A 27,304-nucleotide genomic window follows, 5' to 3' on the forward strand; every position below is an offset into this window, starting at 1 on the left:
GGATGTGTTTAAAAAGGCAAAAAGAGCCTACACTCTCAAGGAGAAGATGGTGACGTAAAGCAGGGAACGCCGGGAGACGCCTTCACCCCAGCCCTGACGCACTTCCGGCGCGACGCTTTCCCTCCACGCCTGGACTGGGCCGTGGGGGAGGGAGGCGGTTAGTGGGCTTTAGCGCCTTTCCTGACGGCGGTAGATTTGAAGCGCTTTACGGAGCCGGGCCGGGAGACGAGACTCCGGTGGCGGTGCAGGTGAGAGGCGCGAAGGCGTCCGTCGGCGTGGCGTCACTCGCGGCGGTTCCCGGGTACGAGAGCGGGAAGGGCCCAGGGCGAGGGGCGGAGCCGCGCCGGGCGGGCGGGCGGCCGAGCCGAGGTAACCGTCTTTCCGCCGAGGTCTCCGGGCTGTTGGGGCGCCGAGGGGTGGCCCCGGGGACTGCGGCGCGGCCTGCGGTCCCGTGGCGACCGGGACGACTGGCAGTCGAGCCCCGGGGCGCAGAAAAGCGCTCTTCCTCTCCAGCCCCCGCCCTCCCCGCTCGGCGCACACCTCCTCCCTGACGCATTTTGCCGCACAGGCTGTAATATGGCGGCAGCGACGGCGGCCTCGGCTCCCGGGAGCTAGGTGCGTTTTGGATGCTGCTTCCCCACCGGGAGACCGAGCGCTGCTGCGCTACGGTAGGTGGGACATGTGCGTGGGGGACTGGGAGGCGCCGCGCGAGGGCCTGTCAGGTTAGGGTTAGGGAGGGACGGGCGCAGAGCCAGAGTTCCCCGGGAATAAAATCGACAGCGAGCTGCCGTCCTCCGACCTTCTCCTCCAGTAGGGACAGCGGCGGTCGTGCGTGCCTAAGTGACACAGGCCTCTGATGTTAAGGATTCTCCTAAAACTTAAGCGCGGATTCTTAGCCTTCGCTCTCTAGAAGTTTTCCCACGTTCCCGAGCAGCTGGCGGCGGCCGGGCCTTTGGGGAGGAGCGTTCCGTTTAGAAGATGGTTTCTGAGCCGCTTCGCCTTTCAGAGTAACGTCCTGCTTTGGGCCCTGCTGTTTTTTACTCTGATGTCGAAGAGAGTCAACGTTAGCCGCCTGCCGTGTCTAATCGTTTTGGGAAACCTGACAAAAGCCCGACCTTGCGCACGCCGCTTGCTTTCCCCCTTAGCACGAGCGCATTCGGTGCAATGCGAGGGTCTTTTTGTTTGTTTGTTTTTGGTCACCGTACGTTTAAAAAATATTAGACTGTTTTGGAAATACGGAAGTTCCATATTAACTTTCAGAAGCTAAGACCGGAAAGGATAAAATACATGCTTGGGTTTGTGTCACCCGCATTGTGTAAAGAATGCTGACGAGTAATTGCTCTTTTGTAAGAGGTACTGGAAGAGTAAACGTCTTACAAGTTTTAAAAGACTGCCATCAAATCCAGAAATTGCACAGATACTTAGAATGGCTGCTGCTTCTATAGGTTTTTTTTTCTCTTAAACAAACCTAAAAGTTTAACTTCTGATATAGTGTCAAAACGCTCATATTTCCACCCTCAAGAAGAAAGGGGTCATCGTTCAAGGCCAGCCTGAACAACTTGATGAGACTCTTATCTCAAACAAACAAATCATTTTCTTAGGGACTGACGGACCCCACTCTTTAATTTTAATACATGGGTTGTAATTATTTCTATAAGAGTTTACGTTCCTGTTTAATGGCTTAACAGTTGCTTTAATGCTTATTTGAATTGATTGGATTGTCGGGCTTGCTCCCTAGGTGGATTGGAGTGAATGTGGCTTCTGCAAAAACTGTTTTTTCTTTCTATAAGCCAAAATTTGGACCTTGAGATTTCCAGGCAGTATTTTGTACTTAAATATTAAGAGAAAGCTACTTTAATTGGAACGTGGTGTTTTACTGATAGGGAAAATTTCATGCTTTGTTTTGGATTGGTGGCATTGTTGGCAAGTACTCTACCACACTGAGCTGTATTCCTAGCCCATGTCCTTGTATTTGTGTGTATGGATTCAATACCAACTGTGAGACAAGTGCTGGATCACTGGCCACACACTAAGCCCCCAGTTTCCAGAATGCCTGTTTAAGTGTTGTGTTTCAGCTGCCAGTGGTTTGAGTACATCAAAGACATTAAAGAGAACAGTACTATTTGGAAGAACATAGGTGTCTTTCCTGATAAGTTGTTGACTTGTTTTACTTAATTCATCAGCAGTGCATACATTCATAAGTGTATGCAAATGTTTTGAGTTAATTTTCATTTATTATTTGATCCATGTGAATACTTTTAAGAGGGAGCTAAAGATGCCTGTATGAATGATAGAGTAATTAATTCCCTTGCAGGTATCTTTTTTAAGAAAGAGATATGTTTTTACCCAGTTGTGGAGGTTTCAGTCCATGGCTGACTGATTGCTTTTGGGCTTGTGACAAGGCATTACATGGTGGGGAATACACAGTAAAGCAAAATGTCTTCCTCTTGGAGTCCAGGAAGCAGAAGGTGGAGGGGCTGTCCCAAAACTACCTTCAGGAACTCCCTCCAGTTACCCAACTTTATTTCGTTAGTCCCAATCTCCTAAAAGATCCACCATCTCCCAGTAATCCTAAAGACTGGCAACCAAACCTTTAACATTTGATCTTTGGAGGACAGTATTTAAACTTCAAGATAGTGTCTTCTAGACCTGATAGGAAAGATTAATGTAAGAAACAACAACAAGAAATCTCCAGTATTACTGTCTAAGTAAGATCTGCATGATAGCAGCCCCAACTGACATGCCAGTATGGATGGGGAAATTTCAGAAGACTAACCCTAGATGAAGAATTACTAGCAATTGATGGCTGCTGAGAGAGGGAGAGTAAGTTGTCCTCAGAGATGAGCCCCAAATAGTCCTGAAACATATGCACATATAAGCGACGCTGAACGCAGTCAGTGGGGTATGTGTATAACAATAATACAGAAGTTATGGTTTGAGAGAAATTTTGGGAGGACATGGAGAGGGAAAGATAGAAACTTTTAAATGCAATACTTTGTATAGAATTCTCAAAATTTAATTAAATTTTTTAAAAATATCAAAACTGTACCAAAGGTTCTCTTCTCTTTGTATTCAAAACTTAGTCCTCCTTGGAAGTAATCATAGAAGTAATTTAGAAGACTGAAAATGATTCAGCAGGTAAAAACCTCCAAGTCTAAGGACCTGAGTTCTATCCCTGGGACCTACATAGTAGAAGGAGAAAAACCTAAGTTGTCCTCTGATCTACACACATGTGCATTGCATGTGCCCTCCCCCTACTAAATAAATAAATGTAATAAAAATGTCAAAGTAATGTGGAAAACACAAAATAATGGTACTCATTACTAGATGTTAATGTTTCTGAAAACTTGTTTACAATGTGGCACTAATCAGCAGTTAGAGTATTGGCTTTATGTTTATATGCACATAATTTTCTTTTTTTAGAATTCTTATGTGCATTGAGTGTTTTGCCTGCATGTATATATGCATGCCACATGTGTGCCTGGTGCCCCAGAAGAGTATGTTAGATTACCTGGCACTCCAGATCCCCTGGATCAACCACCATGTGGGTGCTGGGAATTGAACCTAGTCCTCTGTAAGAGTAACAAGTGCCCATAATAGCTTAATCAACTCACCAGTCCCTATAGACAGAAGTTTCTATTCCACCCGGTCCTGCAGCCGTTCAGTTCCAACTAAACACACAAATACTTAACATTAATTATAAACTGTTTGGCCTATTGCTCAGACTTATTACTAGCTAACTCTTATACTCTTATGACTTAAATTCACCCATAATGCTTGTCTATGTTTAGCCATGTGGCTTGGTACTTTTTCTCAGTAAAGCATTCTCCTCTTGTATCCTCTGCATCTGTGTGGTGTCTGTCTCTAACTTTCCTCTTCCCAGAATTCTTAGTCTGGTTGCTCTGCCTATACTCCCTGCCTGGCTACTGGACAATCAACGTTTTATTAAACCAATACGAGTGACAAATCTTTGCAGTGTACAAGACTATATTATCCCACAAGAAGTCCCTGTACATATTTTTCACCAATACCATAATTTATACACTATAGATTAAACAAGATAAAGTTTTTTAAATGTGCTACATTTAAAAAGTTGTTCAGTTTTTTTAGTGAGTTATTTAAGTTATTTTAAATTTTACTTTAAAAATATTAAAAATTTCTAGGTCATTACATTGATATCCAGAATTTTTCTGTGAATGGCATTTCATTTTTATGTATCCCACCCACCACATTTAACATATTTCTCTTTTAGAATGTCAAAAAAAGGAGATAGTAGTTTTAAGTGTACTGCTTGTAAATGCAATGTTTTATGCCATTAAGGTCTTACAGAACATGGTAACAAAGAGTAGTTGCCCTTCCACAATTGTCATTGTAAATGAAATAGTGTGTTGTTTTTCTTTTTGGTTTATAAAGTGCCATGATTTTTAAAAAGTGCATATATAAAAGACACAGTCTTAAAGATCTGGAATAGTTTTAATTAATTTAACTTACCTGAGTCCTATAAGAAAGTTGTTACTTGTCAACAAACGTAGCAGATGCAGGATGTGGTGTTGCACACCTTTAATCTCAACAGAGGCATGTGGATCTCTAAGTTCTAGGTCAACTCAAGTTCCAGAATAGTCAGAGCTGCATAAAGAGACCCTGTCTCAAAACAACAAGAAATAATAAATTTTAAAAAATAAGCCTAGCTGATAAGAACATATTATTTTTCTTGTTATCAGGTTTTGAGCTGAAGAAGTGAGAAAGGAAAGAAATGGTAAAACAACAACAAAGCACTTTAACAGAGAGCATCCCAATACAAAGATGCAGGGAGCAGACTCAATTTCATTAGCGGTACAGACTGATAGGATTATTACTGGTGGACCCTGGGAGAGTCAGTAATAGCAGTACCTTCTGTGAGAAGCACACATATATAAGGAGAGAGCAGTGCAGGCTATAGAAAACACAGACTCTGTTTGGGGTTTTGGTACACACTTGTCACTCCAGCATTTAGGAGGTGGAGGCAGGAGGATCAAGAGTTTAATGTCATTCTCAAGCTACATAGTAAATTAGATGCCAGCCCAGGTTACATAAAACGATCTTTAAAAAAAAACAAAAGCTGGAGAGATGGCTCAGTGGTTAAGAGCACTGGCTGTCTTTCCAGAGGACCCAGGTTCAAACATTCCCAGCACCCATATGGCTCACACCTGTCTGTAATTCAGTTCCAGAGAATCTGATACCTTCACACTAATGCACATAAAATTAAATAAATTATTTTTAAAAAATGAAAACAAAAAAATAAAAGCTAACAACAGAACACAAGCGCTTTTAGGCATATTTGCATTAACTAACATTCTTTCTATTTGATGATGAAGTTCCTGGCCCAGGCATTGTGCTTTGTGTAGAAGACAAAGTTTTAGTAGGGACTTGTAGCACAAGCCTATAATTTCAAGTACTTGAAAAACTGAGTCAGGAGTATTCTAAGTTTGTGGCTTGGGTAGGCAAAAGAGTATATTCCAGGCCATCTTTGACAACTGTGGGAGATTGTGTCTCAAAATTTTTAAGAAAAAAATTTTGTGAAACCAGTCCAAAAAAAAAAAGAAAGATTTTAATTTAGTGGAATTTATAGACGAGTTTATAATTTTCACTGAGGAAGGACCATTCATCTTGTAGAGTGAGTTCCCAGAGTACTGTGGCTGAACTGATTTTTTTTTTTTTATTGTGCATTGGTGTTTTGCTTGCATGTATGTTTGTGTGAGGATACCAGATCTCCTGGAACTAGAGTTACAGTTGTTAGCTGCCTTGTGGGTGTTGGGGATTGAACCCAGGTCTGGAAAAGCAGCTGGTGCTCTTAGCTACTGAGCCATCTCTCCAGCCCCGCCAAATTGAATCTTAAGGAACACATAACCAGAAGAATAGAAGGTGCAGAGAAAGACTTGGTTGACATCTTAATCATTTTAAAAAATGATTTTAAATCCACTGTCTGTTCCTTTAAGAGTGAGACTCAATGTAATTCTGACTCTGAAACTTTAGATAACTCTTTGAATGTGATAAAGTCACTACATTACTTATTACCTAATTAAAATACTGGTTAATAATTGATTGCCTATATACTTTCAGCTTAAAGACCCATTAGGGTGAATATGGAAATCTGTTTTGTGACCACTCACTGATGTTTCTAAATATATTTGAGGAAGTTTAACATTTTGTTTTGTAAATATTATTTATTGGTGACATGCAAAATGATTAATAAACACTTAATAAAATGTAATACAAATGGTAACAGTTATAGTTAGGATTTTGCATGTATTTGTATAACTAGGTTTTGTGTGTATGTGAGCTTACTGATTTTATTTCTTATTTTAAAAGTATTTCCATGCCAGGTCTCATGGTGCACTCTTGTAATCACAGTACTCAGGAGGTGAAAGCAGGAGGATTGAAAGTTGAAGTTTAGCCTGAGCTTCATTGGGAGACCCTGCCTTAAAAAAAAAATCTCTAATAAGAAAATAAATAAGTAAATTCAGTGTCACTCAAGTTTCTGTGGAAGTCAGGTAGGCGAAGTGAGTTTATAACATCAAGTAGATGATATGTGGTTATAGTTCATAAGCAATGATGGAAATGAGGTGAAACTAGAACATGCATTTCATCTAATGGGAGCAGTATATGCTGACTGCTGTACATAAATGGGACACTGTGCCTGGTGTGGTAATTATTTTTCAGAAAAATTCAAATATGGGTTTATGATATTAGCTGTAATTCATTCAGGCTAAGCAAATTTTTGGCAAATATATATTCACAAAAGATTTGATCATATTCTGAGACAGTTGGTGATTAATTTTTTCCTCCTGAAATGGATCTTGTTATTTGTTTTAAACAGAAGACCCTCTGGAGTGCTGAGAGCACAGAAATGAATGACCAATTTTTTGAAATTTTTATGGAATCAATTTTTCTTTAATTCCTAATTTAATTTAAAATTTCTATCTTAGTCATCTTTTTCTCGAAAAAATGAGATTGGTTAAGTATTTGTCTTACTGTTTCAGACTTTAGGTTTTATTAAGTAATATTTGAGTAAATATAGAGGAAACATACCCTATTTATAACTAGCAATTGTTAAGTCTTCAGTGATGATTAGTAATAGCGTCTTAGTAATTTTATTTTAAACATTTTATATGTGTGGGTGTTTTGCCTGCATATATGTGTGTTCGCCATGTGTGTGCAGTGTCCGTAGAGGTCACAGAGGGCTTTAGGTCCCCTTGAACTGGAGTTAACAGGTGGTCATGAGCCACCATACGAATTCTGGAATTCAAACGTCAGTTCTCTTGAAAAGCAGCTAAGTACTCCTAACCACTCTACTATCTCTCAACTCCATTTAATAACTTTAGAGGCATAGTATATAAGCCATCTTTTGTGTCACCATTGTTAAAAATTAAATGTTTTTGTTTTATTTTGAGACAGGGTCTCATTATGTAGCTTTGGGTGTTTTGCAAAACCATGTAGACTAGGCTAGTCCTAAACTCACAGAGATCCACGTGCCTTTTCCTCCTGAGTGGTGGAATTAAAGGGTAGTAGCTCTTTTTTTTTTTTTTTTTTTAAGACAATCACTATGTTAAGACAGGCTATCACTATATTATCCTGACTTTAGTCCCCCAGTGTTTGGAATAAAGGGTTGTGCCACCATGCATGCCCATCCTTCAGTTATTTTCTGTAACAGATGTGATCTACTATTGTCTCAATAAAAATTTCTGCCAAGGTATGCAGAGGTATAACTCAGTGGTAGATTCAAGTACTATGTGTGAGGCCTGGGTTGCATGTACCCAGCACAAAAAAAAAAAAAAAGACAAAAGGAACAATATTTTCAGGGTTCTGCTTACTATGAATTGCCATAGATTGTTTGCTGAGGCACCTTAGAAATCTTGTTGTGATAATTTAAATAAAAGCAAATGTGTTTTAGTCTTTTTTGAGCAGATGAAATGATCGTTTTGTGGTCTGTTAGTTTGGCTGTTATTCAGTACTTGCTGGCTTTGTTTCATCTGCTCTTCACCTTACTGTGTCATTCCCCACCAAATATTATATATAATTGGACATTTTAAGTCCTTAAAAATCAATGGTTTACAAGAAGAATGTCAAGTAAAAGGTACTTGCTGTGTAGGTAAAGCTGTCTACATGGTATTTCACACATTAGTATGTGCCTGTCATAGGCTGTTTGTTCCTCTTGATCACAAGTTGCCTCATGTAAAATTTAATGTACTTTTGGTCAGAATTCTATCTACCATATATTAGTATCATTGAAATACTACCCTTCCAGATCAGGTGTAGTGGTACACACCTGTCATCCCAGCACTGGGGAGACTGAGGCAGGTGGATTGCCTCAAATTTGAGGCCAGCCTGCGCTACATAGTGAGTACCAAGTTAGCCAGAGCTATAGAGTAAGATTTTGCCTCAGAAACAAAAACCTCTTACTTTTCTTCGTAGATGATTTATTTTGGTTTTGTTGGGAAATTTGAATATTTTTCCATACTATCTCACATTTTAATTAGAGCTCTTATTTTTTGTTTCCTAGGAGCAAAAGGATTGGCTCGGTTGTCCTTGGTGGGTTTTGTTTTTTATTGTTTCCCCCCAGCCTAAAAACAATGTTCATATTCTGTTCACTAGTTATACATACTCAGTACAGTTTTCTCTATGGGTGTCACTCTGTCTTTGGTTGGTAAAATAGAGATTTATTATATTAGAATGATGACTGGAGGTGCTGGCGCACGCCTTTAATCCCAGCACTCAGGAGGCTGAGGCAGGTGGATATCTGTGAGTTTGAGGCCAGCCTGGTCTACAGAGTTACAGGACAGGCTCCAAAGTTACAGAGAAACCCTGTCTCGAAAAACCAAAAAAGAAATTTATTATATTATAATGATTATGCTCTCTTCAGGAGCACATTTACTAAAATTGGAATAATAGAGATTAGCACGACTCCTGCCAGTAATTACTGGGCCTTAATCTTTTAAAGTCTTTTTTATTTTCCTCAAAGTACAGTCTAATCTCTAAAAGTCATGAGTTACCCAATGGAAACAAATGGAAAATAAATTCAAATAGCATTTGTTAACTTACGTGCAGTAGAATTGACTTTTATATGTTAATGGAAAATCTTTGCTATTTTAGTCTGCTTGCCTGAAACTGTATCATATACACTTACAGACTGAAGTGTTGGAACCATGGGAATAAAGGTCCAGCGTCCTCGATGTTTTTTTGACATTGCAATTAATAATCAACCTGGTAAGAATATTAATGTTTTAATTAACATTTTCATACTAGTCTTTAAAATTGTAATCAAGAAATTTAAACCAATTACCTTTTTTTTCAGCTGGAAGAGTTGTCTTTGAATTATTTTCTGATGTATGTCCCAAAACGTGTGAGAATTTTCGTTGTCTTTGTACAGGTTTGTTTTCATTTTCAATTGTCCTAATAATTCTTAGAAATGAGCTGTGAGACCTGCATGTGGATGAATACATAAAATGCCAGAACCCAGGCTGAGTCAAGAGCATGTATTCAAGGCCAGTCTGGGCCATATGCAAGGTGTGATTTGTACTTCTTTAGACCCAGCCCTTGGGAAGCTGAGATGAGTGTTGTGAGTGTAATGCCAGCTTGAGTTACATACTGAGACCTGGGTTCAAAAATTCAAGTTAACTAACCAACTAAATAAATATTAGCTGTAATGGGATTTATTTGTGATTGATTTCTGTGTTCTCCAGAAAAAATATAGGCTTTTGTAGTACTTCGGTCTTTTCTTCTCATTGACCTATGAATGTTTCTTTCTCCAGGTGAAAAGGGGACAGGGAAATCAACTCAGAAGCCATTACATTACAAGAGCTGTCTCTTTCACAGAGTTGTCAAGGATTTCATGGTTCAGGGTGGTGACTTCAGTGAAGGTGAGACTTTGAGTCCCACAGAAGAAAAGACATATTTATGTTTTGGTTAACATAAAGGTTTTGGTGTTTTTTGTTGTGCATGTTGAACAGGACATGGAAACCAGAAAACAATTTATATTAAGAGTCAGTCTTCTCTACTATTTGGGTTCTAAGGATTGAACTCAGGTTGTCGTACTTGGAAGTGTGAGTGCCCTTTTTCCAATAAGCAGTCTTGCAGCCCATAAAGGATTTTTATTTTTATGACTTCTTTATTAGTTTTTAACTATGTTTGTACAGGTGGCATGTGCACCTGAGTGCAAGTGCCTGAAGAGACCAAAGGTGTCAGATCCTCTAGAGTTGAAGTTATAGACTGTTGTGAGCTGCCTGACGAGGGAACCGGGAACCGAACTCAGGGATCCTATGAGAACAGTATGCTTTTAACTGCCAAGCCATTTTTTTCAGCTCCATATGGAAGTTTTAGTTTGGTTTTCTTACTCCATTGAAGTCTGGTGAAGTACATAGCAATACTCACAGAAATATAGAAAAGATGAAAACAGAGAAGGGAATTTCACCTTTTACTCCAGTGCTAGGGAATAAGTCCAGACTTGTCCGTGCAAGTTAGATGCCGCTCAGCTGTGCCTCAGGACCAGTTGTATCTCTGCATGAATTAATTTCACGGGTTTGCTTCTGAACACAAAACAAACATTATAGTCTCTAAATCTGTCATATGGATTTGACTTTTGCACAGCTTGATGTACTCTCTTGTTTTTTGTTTGTTTGTTTGTTTTTGTTGTTGTTGTTGTTGTTGTTGTTTTCCAATTTTATCTATGTTTCTCTGTAGCTTTGGAGCCTGTCCTGAAACTAGCTCTGTAGACCAGGCTGGCCTTGAACTCATGGAGATCTGCCTACCTCTGCCTCCTGTGTGCTGGTGTGCACCACCATCACCTGGAAAAACAATATTTTTAAGGACATTTTGAAAAAATGTCATTTTATTAAGAGACTTGTATACTCACTTGACAGATCTTTTCCCCATAGATTTTTTTTTTTAACATTTGTTTATTGTGGGTGCTGGTGTGCTATGGTATGTGGAGTTAGAAAACAGTTTGCAGGGTAAAGTTTCTCCTTCCACCATGTGGGTCCCACAGACTGTCAGATTGATGACAGGCACCTTTACCATCTCACTGGTCTTTCCATGAATCTTAGGCTTGTCAGTTTTGGTTAGTTTTAAAGAACATACTAATTGTTCTTTAATTTTTATTTATGTGCATTGTTGTTTTTTCCTGCATGTCTTTGTGAGGGTGTCAGATCCCCTGGAACTGGTGTTAGAAAGGCAGTTGTAAACTGCCATGTGGGTGCTGGGGATTGAACCCGGTGCTCTTAACCACTGGAGCTCTCTCTTCAGCAACCCCTCCCCCTTTCTTTCCCCTCAGTTTTCGAGACAGGGTTTCTTTGTAGCTTTGGAGCTTGTCCTGGAAGCTAGCTCTTGTAGACCAGGCTGGCCTCCGAATTCACAGAGATTCTCCTTCCTCTGCCTCCTGAGTGCTGGAATTAAAGGCATGCACTACCACTACCTGGCTTTTGGAGGGGGCAGGGTTTCTCTGTAGTGGTCCTGGAACTCAGTGAAGGTGTTAACCACCACAGCTTGGCGACTTGTCACATTCTTTCTGTAGTATCATAGGAGAAAGGCAGTTTCCAATCTTGTTATTGGCATTGTATTGATGTCTTATAATTTGTTATGGTCCTTTGGGTGTTATTGATTCAGAATTGATGAGAAGTGTTTGACTGAATTTAATATCCTGAGATCTAAGAGTGATTTTTTTTTTTCATTTCTAGGGAATGGAAGAGGAGGAGAATCTATTTATGGAGGATTCTTTGAAGGTAAAATTTTTACATCTAAATTATTTTTTTCTTTTTTATTTAACTTTTATTTTATGTGATTTGGTGTGAAGTTGTCAGATCCCCTGTAACAGACAGTTGTGAGCTGCCATATGGGTGCTGGGAATTGAACCTGGGTCCTCCGGAAGAGCACTAAATTACTTTTAGTATTTTTCACTCATTATGGGTTACAGTAGGTCTGGACCTTGAAAAAAAAAAAAGCAGAAAAATAGAAATAACTTAATGGTTTTTATGTTTCACCTTTGGTATTCAGGAGAATATTGTCTCAAATTTCGCTTACTTTTTTGCATTCTCTAATCAAGGATTGGAAGACAAGTTCTTTCCATTGAAGTAAATACTGCTATGGTGAAGTTGAAGTTAATGAGTCTAGATTGATGTTTATCCATGCTCACAATGAAATGGATAAATTGTAAAGGACTCCTTTCTGTACTCTCTTACTGTATTGCTGTTTATTTTTAGTACAGTGCTGGGATCAGATCCCAGGCCTTGTACATGATAGGCAAGCAAGGCATAGAAATTTTAAGTACTTTAGACTCAGTGATAGTGTGCTTGATTAGCATGCATGAGACACTGAGTTCAGTCCTTTATGCCAGGTAGGAAAAATTAGTATTAAATCTAAAAATATACAGAGGAAAAAATTAGGTTCATAATTGGTTCTTTCTTCCTTCGTGACCTTTGTTGTTTGTGTTTTGTTTGACAGTAATGAACACTTCCAGCTAGGCATGGTAGCAGTGGTTGTAATGCCAGCATTGGGGAGGCTGAGGAAGGATTTGGAGACCAATTTGGCTTAAATAATAAGACCTTTTTTCAAATAAACAAACAGGAACATTTCTGTTGTGAACAGGAGTGAAAAATGATTTTTGAGTGTGATGAATGTGTACAAGTGTAGCAAATAGGAACATTTGCACATGTGTACAGAATAGAGGAAGACATCAGGTCCTCTGTCATTCTACCTCACTCCTTTAGACGGGGTCTGTCACGTAGCCTTAAGCTAAACTACCAGCCAGCAAGCCCCAGCAGTTCTATTACTGCCTCCCACAGCACTGGGGTTACAGGTGTGCAATAGTCAATTTGGTTTTCTACATAGTTGGGTCCTCATGTTTGTACAACAAATCTCTTAACCACCGAGCCATCTCGCCAACCTCTAAAATAAGTGTTTTGGAGCTTATGCTTCTAACATAACTGAAAATTTTTCTTTTCTTTAGATGAAAGTTTTGCTGTTAAACACAACAAAGAATTTCTCTTATCAATGGCCAACAGAGGGAAGGATACAAATGGCTCACAGTTCTTCATGTAAGTATTTAAGGTCTAAAATATCTCTTCTAGACTTCCTCATTGCCCTTATAAGAGAAAGATTGTAAGAGAGGTGAAACAAAGCATTACTAAGGGGGATAGTAGAACCTGTTACTAAAGATCTCAGATGGGTAGAGCTCGCCAAGAAAGTAGGAGAGGTGGCTTAATGGCATTTCTCCTGTCAGAGGACAAACTTGGGTATTCTTCTAACTTGGGCACCATCCACCACTGAACCTGGCATTCTTTTGTTTTGTTTTGTTTTGTTGTTTTGGGATTTTTTGTTTTGTTTTGTTTTTTAAGACAGGGTTTCTCTGTGTAGCACTGCTGTCCTGGAACTTGCTCTGTAGACCAGCCTGGCCTCAAACTCACAGAGTTCAGCCTCTCTCTGCCCCCGGCTGCTAGAACTAAAGGTGTGTGCCACTACCACCCAGCTATACCCAGCTATACCCAGCTTTTTGTGTGGGTGCTAGAGATCAAGCTCATACTGTACAACAAGGACTTCTCTAGTTGTGAGAGATTTTGTGCCTCTGGTATATAACTACGTACCAGGCTTCTAAATACATCATTTTAAGTTTGACTTTGGGAATAAAAAGGAGGTGAGGGCAGTGCTTGCAAAATTTTCATTGAACAAAAAATGCTTTAGGTTTAGGTGAGGTTGGTTTGAAAGAATCTCATGCTCAAGGCTCTTTGAACTTCTGGGTTCAAGTTATCCTCCATCTTAGCTTCCCCCAGTATATGTACCATTATGTTCTTATTTGGATTTGACCTGTTTTAACACTACTTTTCTTCAACACAGAATTTTGCTTTATATCACAGATTGCCTGGTAATCCATAAGTAAACAGTTTCATAAGTAAACTTGTTTGAACATGGACTCTAAGCAGGAACACTGAACACTAGTCACATACTCTGTGTGCTAGGTACCATGATTTTTAGATACTCCGAGAGGTCTGGAACTCAGATGTTCATGCAAAAGAATCCACAGTTAAATATTGGCAGTTAATTTTTAAATGTATGAGACTTAAGACTGTTTGTTTCTATACCAGTTCAACAAATACATTTCAGGGCCACAAACAGTGACTGTTCCCACCTTAATTCCTCTAATATCCTCCACTGTAACTGTTTAAATGTTAGGGTGAAAAGCACTGTTGTTAAGCCCGTAAGCTAGTAGAATGATCTGATAAATTTTGGTAATATCACTACAATAGAACATCATACAACCAGGAATATTTAAGAAACCCAGTTATATTTATGAAATACAGGTGGATAGAAATAATACCAAATGTTAACTACATGCAGGTCAATAATAAGTAGTCACTGCTTTTATATTCAGAACAAGTGTTTTTTTTAATTGTGTGGAAAATCCTTTGCACTCATGAGGTTCTGCTGTGTAATTTCTTGTTTCCATGCACTGTTTTTCTTTTTAGAGATACTAACTTTGTCTCTTTGTTTTTTATTCTTATATCTGATGACTTCCGAAAGAACAACGAAACCAACTCCTCATTTAGATGGGTAAAGTTTTTTTTTTAATATTTTACAACATATTTTAATATTTCACAACTTTGTTGCTATTAAAGTAAGAAGTTTTTAATTAGACATCCTAACACTCTAGGCATCATGTTGTTTTTGGGCAAGTAATCTCTGGTCAAGAAGTTGTGAGAGAGATTGAAAACCAGAAGACAGATGCTGCTAGCAAACCTTTTGCTGAGGTGCGGATACTCAGTTGTGGAGAGCTGATCCCGAAATCCAAAGGTAAGAACAGGACCATATTTTAGGGAATTCTTGTTCAAATAAGCAGAAAGATTCTAAATCTTTGGCATAAAATTTTTAATGAAGTGTATATAAAGCATGAAGTTTTTGTGGGATTAGTTACATTTTGTGCTGTTATTTTTCTAATTTGTATGCGTGTATTCCTGCACATATGTGTCTATGTCAGCACAACTTCAGTTATGGTTTCTCAGAAGCCAATATACAAGGTACCATAACTACAATATACAGTAAGTAAATTATACTTGGAAAGAATTTTGCACAATGTTTATCATTTTGTAGGTTCTCTGCAGATAATTATTCTCTACTACTTTCTTCAACCTCTTTGGGCGAGGGGTGAGGTTAGATCTCTTTGTGTAGCCCTGGCTGGCCTGTTATTCACAGAGATTTACACACACAGGTGATGGGTTTAAGGATAAGAAGCATCAACACGCCCTGTTCAACCTCTGTTTCACATTCTAATATAGGTCACATCTGCTAGAATGCTTGTTTTGAAAATGTGCATTTGTTCTAGTGCACATGATATTTTAGGAAATTTTGCTTATGCATAATCTTGTCTACTTACTAAGTGACCCTTACTTGACTGAATAACTTTATAGGCACATACAAAAAGTATAAGCTATACTACTTCTGATAATTTCATCAGTGTTTTTGATCTTTGCCTTTCTTACAGGTGTAAGATGGAATTTCAGAGTTGTTTTGATTTGCATTTCTCTGCTGACTAAGATTGTTGAACATTTCCTTAAGTGTCTTTCAGCCATTTTAGATTCCTCTGTTGCGGTTCTCTGTTTAGGTCTACACTCCATTTTTTTTTATTAGATTATTTGTTCTTTTGATGACCAGTTCCTTGAGTTCTTTGTATATTTTGGATATCAGACCTCTGTCTGATGTGGGGTTAGTGAAGATCTTCTCCCTTTCTGTAGGCTTTTGTTTTGTCTCATTGACTGTGTCCTTAGCTTTACAGAAGCTTTTCAATTTAGGAGGTCCCATTTATTAATTGTTTCTCTCAGTATCTGTGCTGCTGGGGTTATATTTAGAAACTGGTCTCCTGTGCCAGTGTGTTCAAGTGTACTTCCCACTTTCTCTTCTATGAGGTTTAGTGTGGCTGGCTTTATGTTGAGGTCTTTGATCCATTTGGACTTGAATTTTGTGCATGGTGATAGATATAGGTCTATTTTCATTCTTCTACATGCTGATATCCAGTTACGCCAGCACCACTTGTTAAATATGCTTTCTTTTTCCCATCTGATATTTTTTGCTTCTTTCTCAAAGATCAGGTGTTCGAAGATGTGTGGATTGATATCTGGATGTTTGATTTGGTTCCATTGGTCCTCCTGTCTGTTCTTATGCCAATACCAGGCTGTTTTCAGTACTGTAGCTCTGTAGTAGAGTTTGAGGTCAGGGATTGTGATACCTTCAGAAGTTCTTTTATTGTACAGGATTGTTTTGGCTATCCTGGTTTTTTTTTTCTTTTCCATATGAAGTTGAGTATTGTTCTTTCGAGGTTTGTAAAGAATTTTGCTTGGATTTTGATGGGCATTGCATTGAATCTGTAGATTGCTTTTGGTAAGATTGCCATTTTTACTATGTTAATTCTGCCTACCCAAGAGCATGGGAGGTCTTTCCACTTTCTGGTGTCTTCAGTTTCTTTCTTTAGCAATTTAAAGTTCTTGTCATACAAATCTTCCACTTGCTTGGTTAGAGTTACTCGAGATATTTTATGCTATTTGTGGCTATTGTGAAGGATAATGTTTCTCTGATTTCGTTCCCAGCCCTTTTATTATCTGTGTACAGTAGGGCTACTGATTTTTTTTTTGAGTTAATCTTGTATCCTGCTACATTACTGAAAATGTTTATAGTTGTAGTTCCTTGGTAGAATTTTTGTGATCGCTTATGTAAACTATCATATCATCAGCAAATAGTGAGAGTTTGACTTTTTCTTCTCTGATTTGTGTCCCCCTTGATCTCCTTCTGTTGTCTTACTGCTCTAGCTAGGACCTCAAGAACTATATTGAATAGATATGGAGAGAGTGGACAACCTTGTTCTTGGTTTCAGTGGGATCTCTGTGAGTTTCTCTCCATTTAGTTTGATGTTGGCTGTTGGCTTGCTATGTATTGCCTTTATTATGTTTAGGTGTGTTCCTTGTATCCCTGCTCTCTCCAAGACCTTTATCATGAAGGGATGACCAACCTGTAATTTTAAGGCAGGATTTGGCTGTATTGCCAGGCTAGACTCAAACTCATAGATATGTATGAGTCATTACTCTCAACTGTTTTCCTATTTGAAGCAAATTCCAGATGTACATTTTATCAACAGACAATTTTGCTTTTTCTCCTAAGAAGTGACTCTTTATAAAGATTGCTTGTGCCATAATTTTACACACATATTCCTATTTATCTAAAACTTGGCAATGTTCATTCAGATCTGTTGGATCAATAATAATTTTGTTGTTGTTTTTTTTAATCTGGACTCAAATAAGGTTTAACATTGAGATTGGTTGTAAAGGCTGGATTTTTTTTTTTTTTGTTAGTTTGTGGCAGGCATAATTAGTCCCAGTTACTTGGGAAGTTGAGGTGTAGGCTCATTTGAGGACAGGAGCTCTCAATTTTTCATGTAATATTTCTTATAACTGTACTTTACATAGTTTTGTGCTTATGTGTCAACCTAGAAAACTGATTAGATTCAGCTTTGTTTTGTGTCATGCCCCGTCACCCCCAGGTGTTTTGTTTTGTTTTGTTTTGTTTTGTGTTTTGTTTTTTTATGAGACTAGAAGTCACATAGGGTTGATTTCTCTCTGCTCTGCAATTGGTGTTCATTCAGTGCCTCATTAGGAATTGCCAAAAGATATTCTTACAATAGTTCCTTTGTCACTTACTCCTGGAACTGTTCTGATAAAGAACAGCATCCTTTTGTTAATTGATAGAAATCATATTGGAAAGGCTGAATGATTTATTTATATTTTAATTTATCAATACCACAGTGTACTAATGGATTTAAGTATTTATTTAATGTTTGCTAATTTACTGAAATTCCCCATTAAGTGTATTTGTTTGACCCATTTCTGGCCTGAGTACGTATTTTCAAATCCATCCTTATACCAGGGTTTTTGTTTTAGGTCACCAACCAGATCATGATACAAAAAAAGAGATTCCCTAATCAAATTAAAATTTCAACTTGAGACTTTTTTGTAGAGACTTAAAACATTTATTATTGATAAATTATTTCTGATTATGAGATTGTGCTTCAGTTAAAGTTGTGTTTCTATTTATTTTTTTTTAATTATTTATTTATTATGTATACAATATTCTGTCTGGCATGTATGCCTGCAGGTCAGAAGAGGGCACCAGACCTCATTACAGATGGTTGTGAGCCACCATGTGGTTGCTGGGAATTGAACTCAGGACCTTTGGAAGAGCAGGCAATGCTCTTAACCTCTGAACCATCTCTCCAGCCCCCTGTGTTTCTATTTATTTGAGGAATTTTCAGTCATGGATGTTTAAGCTTAATGCCAGTGAAACATCCCTTCCTATGTTGACACAGTGATGTTTTTCTGGTACTACCTCCAGTCTCAGAAATAGAAGTGGAAAACGATAGCATTAGAAACTGGAGAATCTTAGGTGTTACTCTGCTTAAAAATTTTCTATTCAAGTGTTTCTTAAAATCAACTTGGTTTTGATTTTGGAGCTTGTTTATTTTCAGAAGTACTTTGGCTTAATAGAATTTTGGCTCATGAATCTGAAAATCTGGATTCAAACACTGAGTTCTGACTGAGTTGAGAAGACTGGATGAACAAAATAACCTAATACTGACCTTAATAAAAATCTGTAGAAAATCTTTTTTTAGTAAGTTTGCCTAAAAATTACTCATTGGAATCTTTTTGTTTTTAAAGTTAAGAAAGAAGAAAAGAAAAGGCATAAGTCCTCATCGTCGTCATCGTCCAGTGATTCAGAGAGCTCAAGTGATTCTCAGTCCTCATCAGAGTCTTCGGATTCTGAAAGCGCTTCTGAAGAAAAATCCCGAAAAAGAAAAAAGAAACATAGGAAAAATTCCCGGAAACATAAGAAGGAAAAGAAGAAGCGAAAGAAAAGCAAGAAGAGGTCTTTACAATCCTAATATTGTCTATAAAGATTTTTTTAAGTTATTTTATATAAAAACATTAAAGTAGGTTTTATACCAGTGTCATGAGATCATGCAACAATAACTCTCAGTTCATTTTATGTTCTCCCAGTGGAATGAAGCTTTTGGTTTTTTGTTACAGGGCTTTTATTTTTTATTTTAGTCTGGTTTCAAATTCATAGTCCTTTTACCCTCTCCATTGTTGTGTGAAAGAACTTTCCCTAGGGAGATACAACACACACGCCTGCACATACCTTTAATCACCCCAGATAGGGAGCCCACAACAGACCAGAGTCTGGAGACCACCAGAGTCCAACTTGGTGAACTAGTGAGTGGTATTGAGGTTACATACAGAAGCAGAAATTACTCAAAGACAGCCATATCACCAAAACCCACCCCAGCATAGGTGACAGCTCCCAAAGCTGGGAATGTGAAGCACACTGCACAGCCTGCAGGCAGCTCAGCAGTTCGGAGAGAGTCTTTTGCCTCAGTTCATCTAAACCTCTTCCAGGCCTCTCGGCCAGTTTTTGCAGCTTCTGGTAGCTGGTATGGTCTGAGAATCTTTTTGCAGCTTGTCTTTTCTCAGAGTCTTCTTTGCAGCAAGGCTCTGCTTACTCATGCAGGGAGGGCCCAGTCAATCTTGTCAGTTTCAGAGACTTACTGAAGCTATTTTGAGTTGGTGGTTACTTTCCTGCTTAAGGAGCTTCCTGCAGGATGGAATGTTTGAATCTCAGAGGAAACTGTTAGACTACATCCTCCCAACTAGCAATGGTTGCAGGTGCACAACATCATTCTGGATTTGGATTTTTTATTTTGAAGAAATTTGTGAGATAGTTTTGAATTACAGTAAACCCGCAGTTATGTCCCTTACTTTGTAGCAGTACATAGACAGGTCCTTTTTTATATCTCTGCCCTGATAGCAGTGTATATAGATTGAGAGCAGATGATTCAGTTACTACTTTATTTTCTGTTTTGTTTGAAATGTGTTTAAACTTAATTATACCTGTTATCTCTAAAGTGACAGATTTCTTTAGCCTGTATTATTTTATATAAATAATGTTGTTAATTGTATGTCTATAGGTGTTTGCATGCTGTGCCCATGAATGTCAGAAGAGGGGCTCAGATCCCCTGGAACTAGAGTTACAGATGGTTATGAGCTGCCATGTGGGTACTGCCTGTTTAACCTGTGCCCTCTGGAAGAGCAGCCAGTGCTTTTCACCACTGAACCACATTGCCAGCCCCTACCCTGTATTTTAAATTTATCAGAATATATTGCCTACAGGGTCCCATAGTTTATTTAGATCTTTCTTTTAGAAAGATAGAATTTGATAGCAAATGGATTTTTGTTTAGTTGAGTTGGCTGGTTGATTTGTTGGGGAATGAGGAAGAATTTTATTTATTTATTCATTCATTTATTTATTTTTGCCACATGATCACATCTTTAAAAGGGGCAGATATACGTCTTTTGATATTAAAGAACTGCTGGACTGATGAGATGGCTCAGCATGTAAAGGCATTTGCCACCAAGCCTATTGACCTGAATTTATCCTGGACTCAGAGTGAAAGGGAGGACTGACTCCTGCAGGTTGTTTTCAACTCCACGTGGGCACCATAGCATGCATACTTATACACACACTAACTGAAAGTGTAATTTAAAAAGAGAACAATGCTAACAACTGGAAATTTTAGGTAGGTTCATAATAGCCAAATGTAACTTACTTTGACTTTACCTGTTAAGCCCATCTAGTGAAAGTGAAGCGGAAAACCTTGATGCACAGCCCCAGTCTACCGTCCGTCCTGAAGAGATCCCTCCTATACCAGAAAATAGATTCCTAATGAGAAAAAGTCCTCCTAAAGCTGATGACAAGGAAAGAAAAAACAGAGAGAGAGAAAGAGAAAGAGAGTGGTATGTGAATGTGTCTATTTTATAATATTGTTATATAGTACCATACAAGTTTTCTTTTTTGACAGTATTGAAATGGTGGCCTTATCCCAGTGAAATCCTTTTTTAATTAGGAAAAAAGATGCTATCAAATTTATTTTTTGCTCAATACATACATAAATTTCTTTAAAAAAAAAAAAGACTCTGGTTACCAGTAGATTTTGAGGAAATACGTTCTACAAGTAAAGACTTTCCTGAAGCTGTTGTCAAGGAAAAGGAAGCAGAGAGAAGGAGAGCAATTGTGTGTTTTCCCTTGGGCCTTTCTGATCTAAGGGGAGAATTGACTCCTGCAAGTCGTACAAGCACGAGAACCTTAGTGCCATCACTGACACCTCTGCAAAAAAGCTGGTTACAGAAGCATGCTTGTGATCCCAGTTCTGGGGAGGTAAAGGTGGATGAACCCTTGAGTTTTGCTTACCAATCAGCCTAGCATAGGAGCTAAACTACTGGTCAATTAGAGACCCTGTTTCAAAAACAAGCTGAATGTCTCCTAGGGAATGACCCAAGGTTGACCTCGGACCTACCCACACAAATGGGTGCAACTGAATTTACATGCACATGTATTGACAAACAAACACACTGAAAAAGAAAAATTAACCTTGTTTTATATATTTGTCTAGAGGGAAAAGGCTTGTTTTTCTAACCTGACTTTATACTGTAATTTATACTGACTTTATACTTTTGTTGGGAAGTTCAACTATTTTGAATATTTTTCTACATAAATCTATCTTATTATTACCAATTCTATTGGTTTTTATGAGTCATTTAAGTAATTGCATGTAAAAATTAAAAAGAAATTGAAATCTTTCTTAATCATGATGAGTAATACAATTTTAAAATAACAAAATTCCAAGTATGGTACAAAAATATGCCATGCTTTTCATAGTTTATACAAAAATAAAAGTTTGGAAGCTGAGATAATTTTGATTCATTGAGTTATTTTTTACTAGTTAGGAAGAGAATTTTTGTTTGTTTTGGTTTTTCAAGACAGGGTTTCTCTACATAACAGTCCTGGCTGTCCTGGAACTTACTCTGTATAGCAGGCTGGCCTTGAACTCTTGCCTGCCTCTGCCTCCTGAGTGCTGAGTGATTTTAAGGAAACAAATATTAAAGAAAAGCTATTTGAATGACTAAAGTTCAATCTTCCAAGTATCACTTACATGGGTATTATTAATGAGCTAATTGTATATATAATTTAAAATCAGTTCAGTTTCACAGAACTGTAATATTTGGCCAATTCAGACCAACTTGTCTCGGCCTAATTTACGTTGTTTAATTTCTCCAAAGTTATCTTACTAATGCACAATTGCTCATAGGAGATTTTAAAGCATTTTGCAATAAGATAGTCTTAATTTCTCTCTCTCTCTTTTGGAACCCCTCTGGGATATTATGTATTAGTTTCCTTAGCATTATCAAATTAGTTTCACTTTACTAATAATTGTTTCTTTCCAAGAACGTTAACATTCAGGGTGGTAATGCTTAATGGGATCTGATAGCATTTTTAGTTATAAATTAAATGTATTCATTTAGATCAGTAAAGCTATATTTTCAGGATTTCCTCTTTATAAAAGTAATGTTTCCCTTTGCTTGCTTCTAGTAATCCACCTAACTCCCAGCCGACTTCATACCAGCGACGATTCTTAGTTACTAGGTCTGGCAGGAAAATTAAAGGAAGAGGACCAAGGGTAGGTGATTCTTTGTCAAAAATGTTAATAATACTGCATTTACCTTTCTTTGAATTTAGAGTGCTCAGTGCTGGAGTGCTTGCAGAACATGTTTACAGTGCTGAGTTTCAGATCTCTAGCACGACAAGGGCAAAGGAATTGAATGTTTTAAAAATATAGTTAAGTGCCATTTTACTATTTAAGTTATTAAAACTATAGAAGACATGCATGTTTTGAATTATATCTCTTTCTTACAGTAACTTTTATATCTTGATACTTCTAAGTTGAAAAGAGATTATAAATTTACATATTTTAAAATGGGATTGAGATGGATGTGGTGGCTTATACCTTAGAAAACTAAGGCAGGAAGACTACTATGTGTTTGAGGCCAGCCTGCTCTGCATAGTGAATTCCAGGCCAACGTGGGATGCAGCATGAGACCATGTCTCAGAAATGCATAACATTAAAATGAAATCAGAGCATTAAGGGTCTTTTTGACTTTTGGTAATTCTTACCTATCATATGTCTATTCTTGCCAAAGACTAAAAATTGATTGTTGCATTTCTTTCTTCCTTTCTCCTTCCTTCCTCCCTTCCTTTTTCCCTCCCTCCCTCCCTCCCTCCTTCCTTCCTCTCTCTCACAAGTAAAAATTGATTGTTGTATTTTTCTTTGTTTCCTTTTTTCTTTCTCTCTCTCACTAAATAAAAATTGACTGTTGCATTTCTTTTCTCTTTTTTTTTAAACTATGAATTTTCCCGTTGGAATTTAAATAACTTCTTTCAAAACTTTTTTTAGAAGCTTGGCTATACTTTATATCTTATATCTTTGATTCTTACCCAGTCTCTCCCCTGCCCCCCCGCTTTTATAGTCTGTTGAAAACAGCACCTCTTGTCTGGTTGGTTCAATTTAAAAAGTCCATTGAATCTTTTCAGTTATTACTTAATCTCACCTTCTAATAGTCTCTCCATAATGTTTTAATCTTTTCCTCTCTCTCAAGCCAATCTGTCTTAAATTCAGACTGCTATTTTGCATCATGTCCATGACCTTTATAAATTAGTGTCAAGGCTCTAGCTCATTTTAAAATGCGTACTTCTTAGACAGGCTCTTTAGTCTCATGGGTGGCAGATAATTCATAGTTCCATCTGTTCTTGGCACCAGAGGTCTATTTGGCTAAGGAGCACCTCACACTTACCATCAAGAAATCTCAGCGTAAGCAATTACTCTTCAGATCTTGTGTCTCTTGAGGCTGTTGTTCACAGTGACTAGGACCACCACCTGTTCATCTGTTTCACCCTAAAGCCCAAAATCATTGTCATTTTCCTTCCTTTTGTATTTTATGTAACTTTTTATGCCAGCACCTGTCATTTCTTTCCCTAACTACTCTTGCATGCATGTGCTTCTATAAAACTTTACTCATAATGCTGTCTCAAATATAAATGGCTTCCAAATTTGTATTTGGTAGGTTTGGTTTTGTTTTTGTTTTATTCATCAGTACTGGTTTAAACTTAAACCTTAAATGATTGCAGATCCTAAAGTACTTTTGTTCATGTGAGTTATATTCATCAATATTAGTCCTTTTAGAAATTAAAACTATAAAATATTCATCACAAGTATAAAAGTAGTTAAATCAGCCAAGCCGTGGTGGCGCCCTCCTTTAATCCAGCAGAGGCAGGCAGATCTCTGTGAGTGCAAGGCCAGCCTGGTCTACAAGAGCTAGTTCCAGGACAGGCTCCAAAGCTATAGAGAAACCCTGTCTTGGAAAAAAGAAAGAAAGTAGTTCAATCAAAAAGCATGTTTTTTTTTTGGTTTCTGAGTGTTCCTACCGGATGATCATGAAGAGAGGCGGAAGTGGAAAAGGCATATGGTGTATTTAATCAGGTCAGGGTAGTCAGAAAGTGCACATCTGGGCTGTGGTTTAGCTCCAGTGGTAGCGTATTTGCCTAGTATGCAGAAGGCCTTAAGTTTAATCTCTTCTAGCCCTTTAAGCATTGGGCATGTCTGTTACTGATGTACTATTGACTTTACGATAAATAAAAACTAATCAACCACAGACTGAGTCCTCACAGAATCAACCATTGTTTACTTTATCAGTATCATCTAGTTTTATTTTCTCTTGGAATTGTTCGCTTTAGCCTGTCTTGTGATCGTTTCTAAAATAATGCTGTTTGCTTCTGCCCCAGAACTTTTAGTATAGAGGTTTTTTTTATAATCTTCCATGTTTTGTTTCATCTTCATACTAGGTAACTTAGCAAAAACATTCCTTCATTTTCAGGTTTTATTATTTTACATGATCACATTCCTACATTCCTATAACTGTGTCAGATCTCTCTTCGATTATTTAAGCACCATTTCTCCTTCTATAATCATTTTGTTGTAGTTTAATGTATATGATTATGTATCCATTACTTTGTTCCTGTTACTCTATAAGTTCCCAGAGGTCAAAATCTGCTATATCTTGGCTCACTGTTATTTCTTTGGTAATGTGGTTAGCCATTGAAAGAACTGAGTAAATGTTGGTTGTAAAGGGGGACTTTTGTGTTTATTCTACTTCTCATGATATTTGCCTTGGAAAGTAACATTCGAATAGGAACTTGGGAATTTGTAGTAGTTATTATACCAAGTATTCTAGCACTAGATGAGCGGACTGTTCCTAGCAAGATGTGGTAATATGTCTAACTTAGAATTTATGGTAAGATGATTTCCGGGTTCTCTGCCTGTTTTCTGCCTGAAAGCTGAGACAGTTGATTATGCTCAGGATTGATTGTAGAGTCTGATGTATACTAAGCACACATTCTTACACATTCTTAATTTTTTTTGTTTGTTTTATTTTATTTTTCAAGACAGGGTTTCTCTGTGAAACAGTTCTGATTTGTCCTAAAACTCAATCTGTAAACCAGGCTGACCTCAAACTCACAGAGATCTGTTTGCCTCCCAAGTGCTCGGATTAAAGGCGTGGGCCACCACTGCCCAGCCCTCATTCGTAATTTTAACAATTTCAGAAAGCAGAGAAACCTCATTCATTTTATTTCAACCTAGAAATAAGTATGTATCTTAGCTATGGTATCGCTTAAATTTTTATATGGTCTTTTTCCCCCTTTTATTTTCTTAAGCGTTATCGAACTCCTTCCAGATCCAGATCAAGGGATCGTTTCAGACGAAGTGAGACTCCTCCACATTGGAGACAAGAAATGCAGAGAGCTCAAAGAATGAGGGTGTCAAGTGGTGAAAGATGGATCAAAGGGGATAAGTAAGATTGAAATGTTGTTTCAAATGAGTGATTTTTTTTCTGTACAAATACTTTATTAGGAGCACTTTTATTTCTGTACACCGAACAGAAAGCACAGTAGCATTGTAGCGTATAATTATGCTGTTCTTTTCCTAATATTTCCAAATATCTTTTCTTCCATTACTTTTTAGGAGCGAGTTAAATGAAGTAAAAGAAAATCAGAGGAGCCCAGTTAGAGTAAAAGAGAAAAAAGTAACCGATCACAACAGACACATGTCTGAGAGTCCAAACAGAAAAATAGAAAAGGAAAAGAAAGTTAAAGACCATAAATCTGAAAGCAAAGAGAGAGAGATCAGAAGAAATTCAGAAAAAGATGATAAATATAATAAAAACAAAGTGAAGAAAAGAGGCAAATCCAAAAGCAGGAGTAAGAGCAAAGAGAGATCCAAGAGTAAGGAAAGAGAATCAAAGCATAACAGACATGAAGACAAGAGGATGAGGTCAAGAAGTAAAGACAGGGATCATGAGACTATTAAAGAAAAAGAAAAACAGTTGGATTCTAAAGGGAAAGATCAGGAAAGGAGTAGAAGCAAGGAGAATTCTAAACAGGTAGAATCAAAAAGCAATGAGCATGATCATAGTAAAAGTAAAGAAAAGGATAGACGTGCACAGTCTAGGAGTAGAGAACGCGACCTAACTAAAAGTAAACACAGTTACAACAGTAGAACGAGGGAGCGAAGCAGAAGCAGGGACAGGAGCAGAAGAGTGCGCTCTAGAAGCCATGACAGAGATCGCAGCAGAAGCAAGGAGTACCACAGGTACAGAGAACAGGAGTATAGGAGAAGAGGAAGGTCGCGGAGCCGGGATCGAAGAACTCCAGGACGATCGAGAAGTAAAGACAGGAGGAGGAGAAGGAGGGATTCCCGGAGCTCAGAAAGAGAAGAAAGTCAAAGCCGAAACAAAGAAAAATACAGAGGCCAAGAAAGTAAAAGTTCACACAGAAAAGAAAATTCTGAGGGTGAAAAAAGAATGTACTCTAAAAACCGTGATCATAATAGCTCAAGTAATAACAGGGAAAAAAAGGCGGATAGAGATCAAAGTCCAGTAGTGTCAAAACCAAAACAGAGCAGTCAGGACAATGAGTTGAAAAGTCAGGAGGAAGAGAAGACCAGATCTCCAGTGGAAAAAGAAAACCAAAAATCAAAGGGTCAAGAAAATGACCATGTACATGACAAAAATAAAAAGTGTGATCATGAGTCAAGCCCCGGAACAGATGAAGACAAAAGTGGATGAGTGAGTTGTGTACACTTATTTCCTCCTTATCTCAAATTTTAAGTTTTCGAGACTTAACTGTTATATCTCTTTTTTTGTTGTTGTTGTTCTCATTGTTTTGGGGTTGTTTTTATGTTTGTCTCCCCCTCCCCTTTTTTTTAAATGTGGACTTCATTGAGTTGATGATCTTTTGATAATCTGCTACCTGGATAATTTGTACTGCAAAGTTTTAATAAACTTGAAATGAAAACAAA

At 37.9% G+C, this 27,304-nt stretch overlaps 1 protein-coding gene across 11 annotated transcripts; it reads left to right on the forward strand.

Annotated features, from left to right (window-relative positions):
- Nucleotides 1-110: 110 nt before the first annotated feature.
- On the forward strand, nt 111-27,304 carry Ppig (peptidylprolyl isomerase G). 11 transcript variants are annotated; one of them, XM_048425588.3, is made up of 15 exons: nt 114-248; nt 6,349-6,530; nt 8,540-8,568; nt 9,130-9,243; nt 9,332-9,406; nt 9,789-9,896; nt 11,709-11,753; nt 12,977-13,064; nt 14,545-14,574; nt 14,675-14,814; nt 18,720-18,927; nt 20,685-20,852; nt 22,486-22,573; nt 25,663-25,799; nt 25,970-27,304. In XM_048425588.3, the coding sequence occupies exons 4-15, from the start codon at nt 9,183-9,185 to the stop codon at nt 27,069-27,071; spliced, it is 2,250 nt and encodes a 749-aa protein (XP_048281545.1). In that variant the 5' UTR covers nt 114-248; nt 6,349-6,530; nt 8,540-8,568; nt 9,130-9,182; the 3' UTR covers nt 27,072-27,304. The 11 variants fall into 11 exon arrangements, with proteins under 11 accessions (XP_048281542.1, XP_048281540.1, XP_048281551.1 ...); XM_048425587.2 differs by lacking the exon at nt 114-248 and adding an exon at nt 530-668; XM_048425586.2 differs by lacking the exon at nt 114-248 and adding an exon at nt 530-668 and having other exon boundaries at nt 9,166-9,243.

This window comes from Myodes glareolus, chromosome 21 (assembly GCF_982192425.1).
Source record: "Myodes glareolus chromosome 21, mMyoGla1.1, whole genome shotgun sequence".
Taxonomy (NCBI): Eukaryota; Metazoa; Chordata; class Mammalia; order Rodentia; family Cricetidae; genus Myodes; species Myodes glareolus.

Coding starts and splice junctions, on each gene's coding strand:
- Ppig (XM_048425585.2), top strand. CDS start 9,183: ATGGGAATAAAGGTCCAGCGTCCTCGATGTTTTTTTGACATTGCAATT. Junction 9,897..11,708: donor GGGTGGTGACTTCAGTGAAG/GTGAGACTTTGA, acceptor TTTCATTTCTAG/GGAATGGAAGAGGAGGAGAA. Junction 20,853..22,485: donor AGAGAAAGAGAAAGAGAGTG/GTATGTGAATGT, acceptor GCTTGCTTCTAG/TAATCCACCTAACTCCCAGC.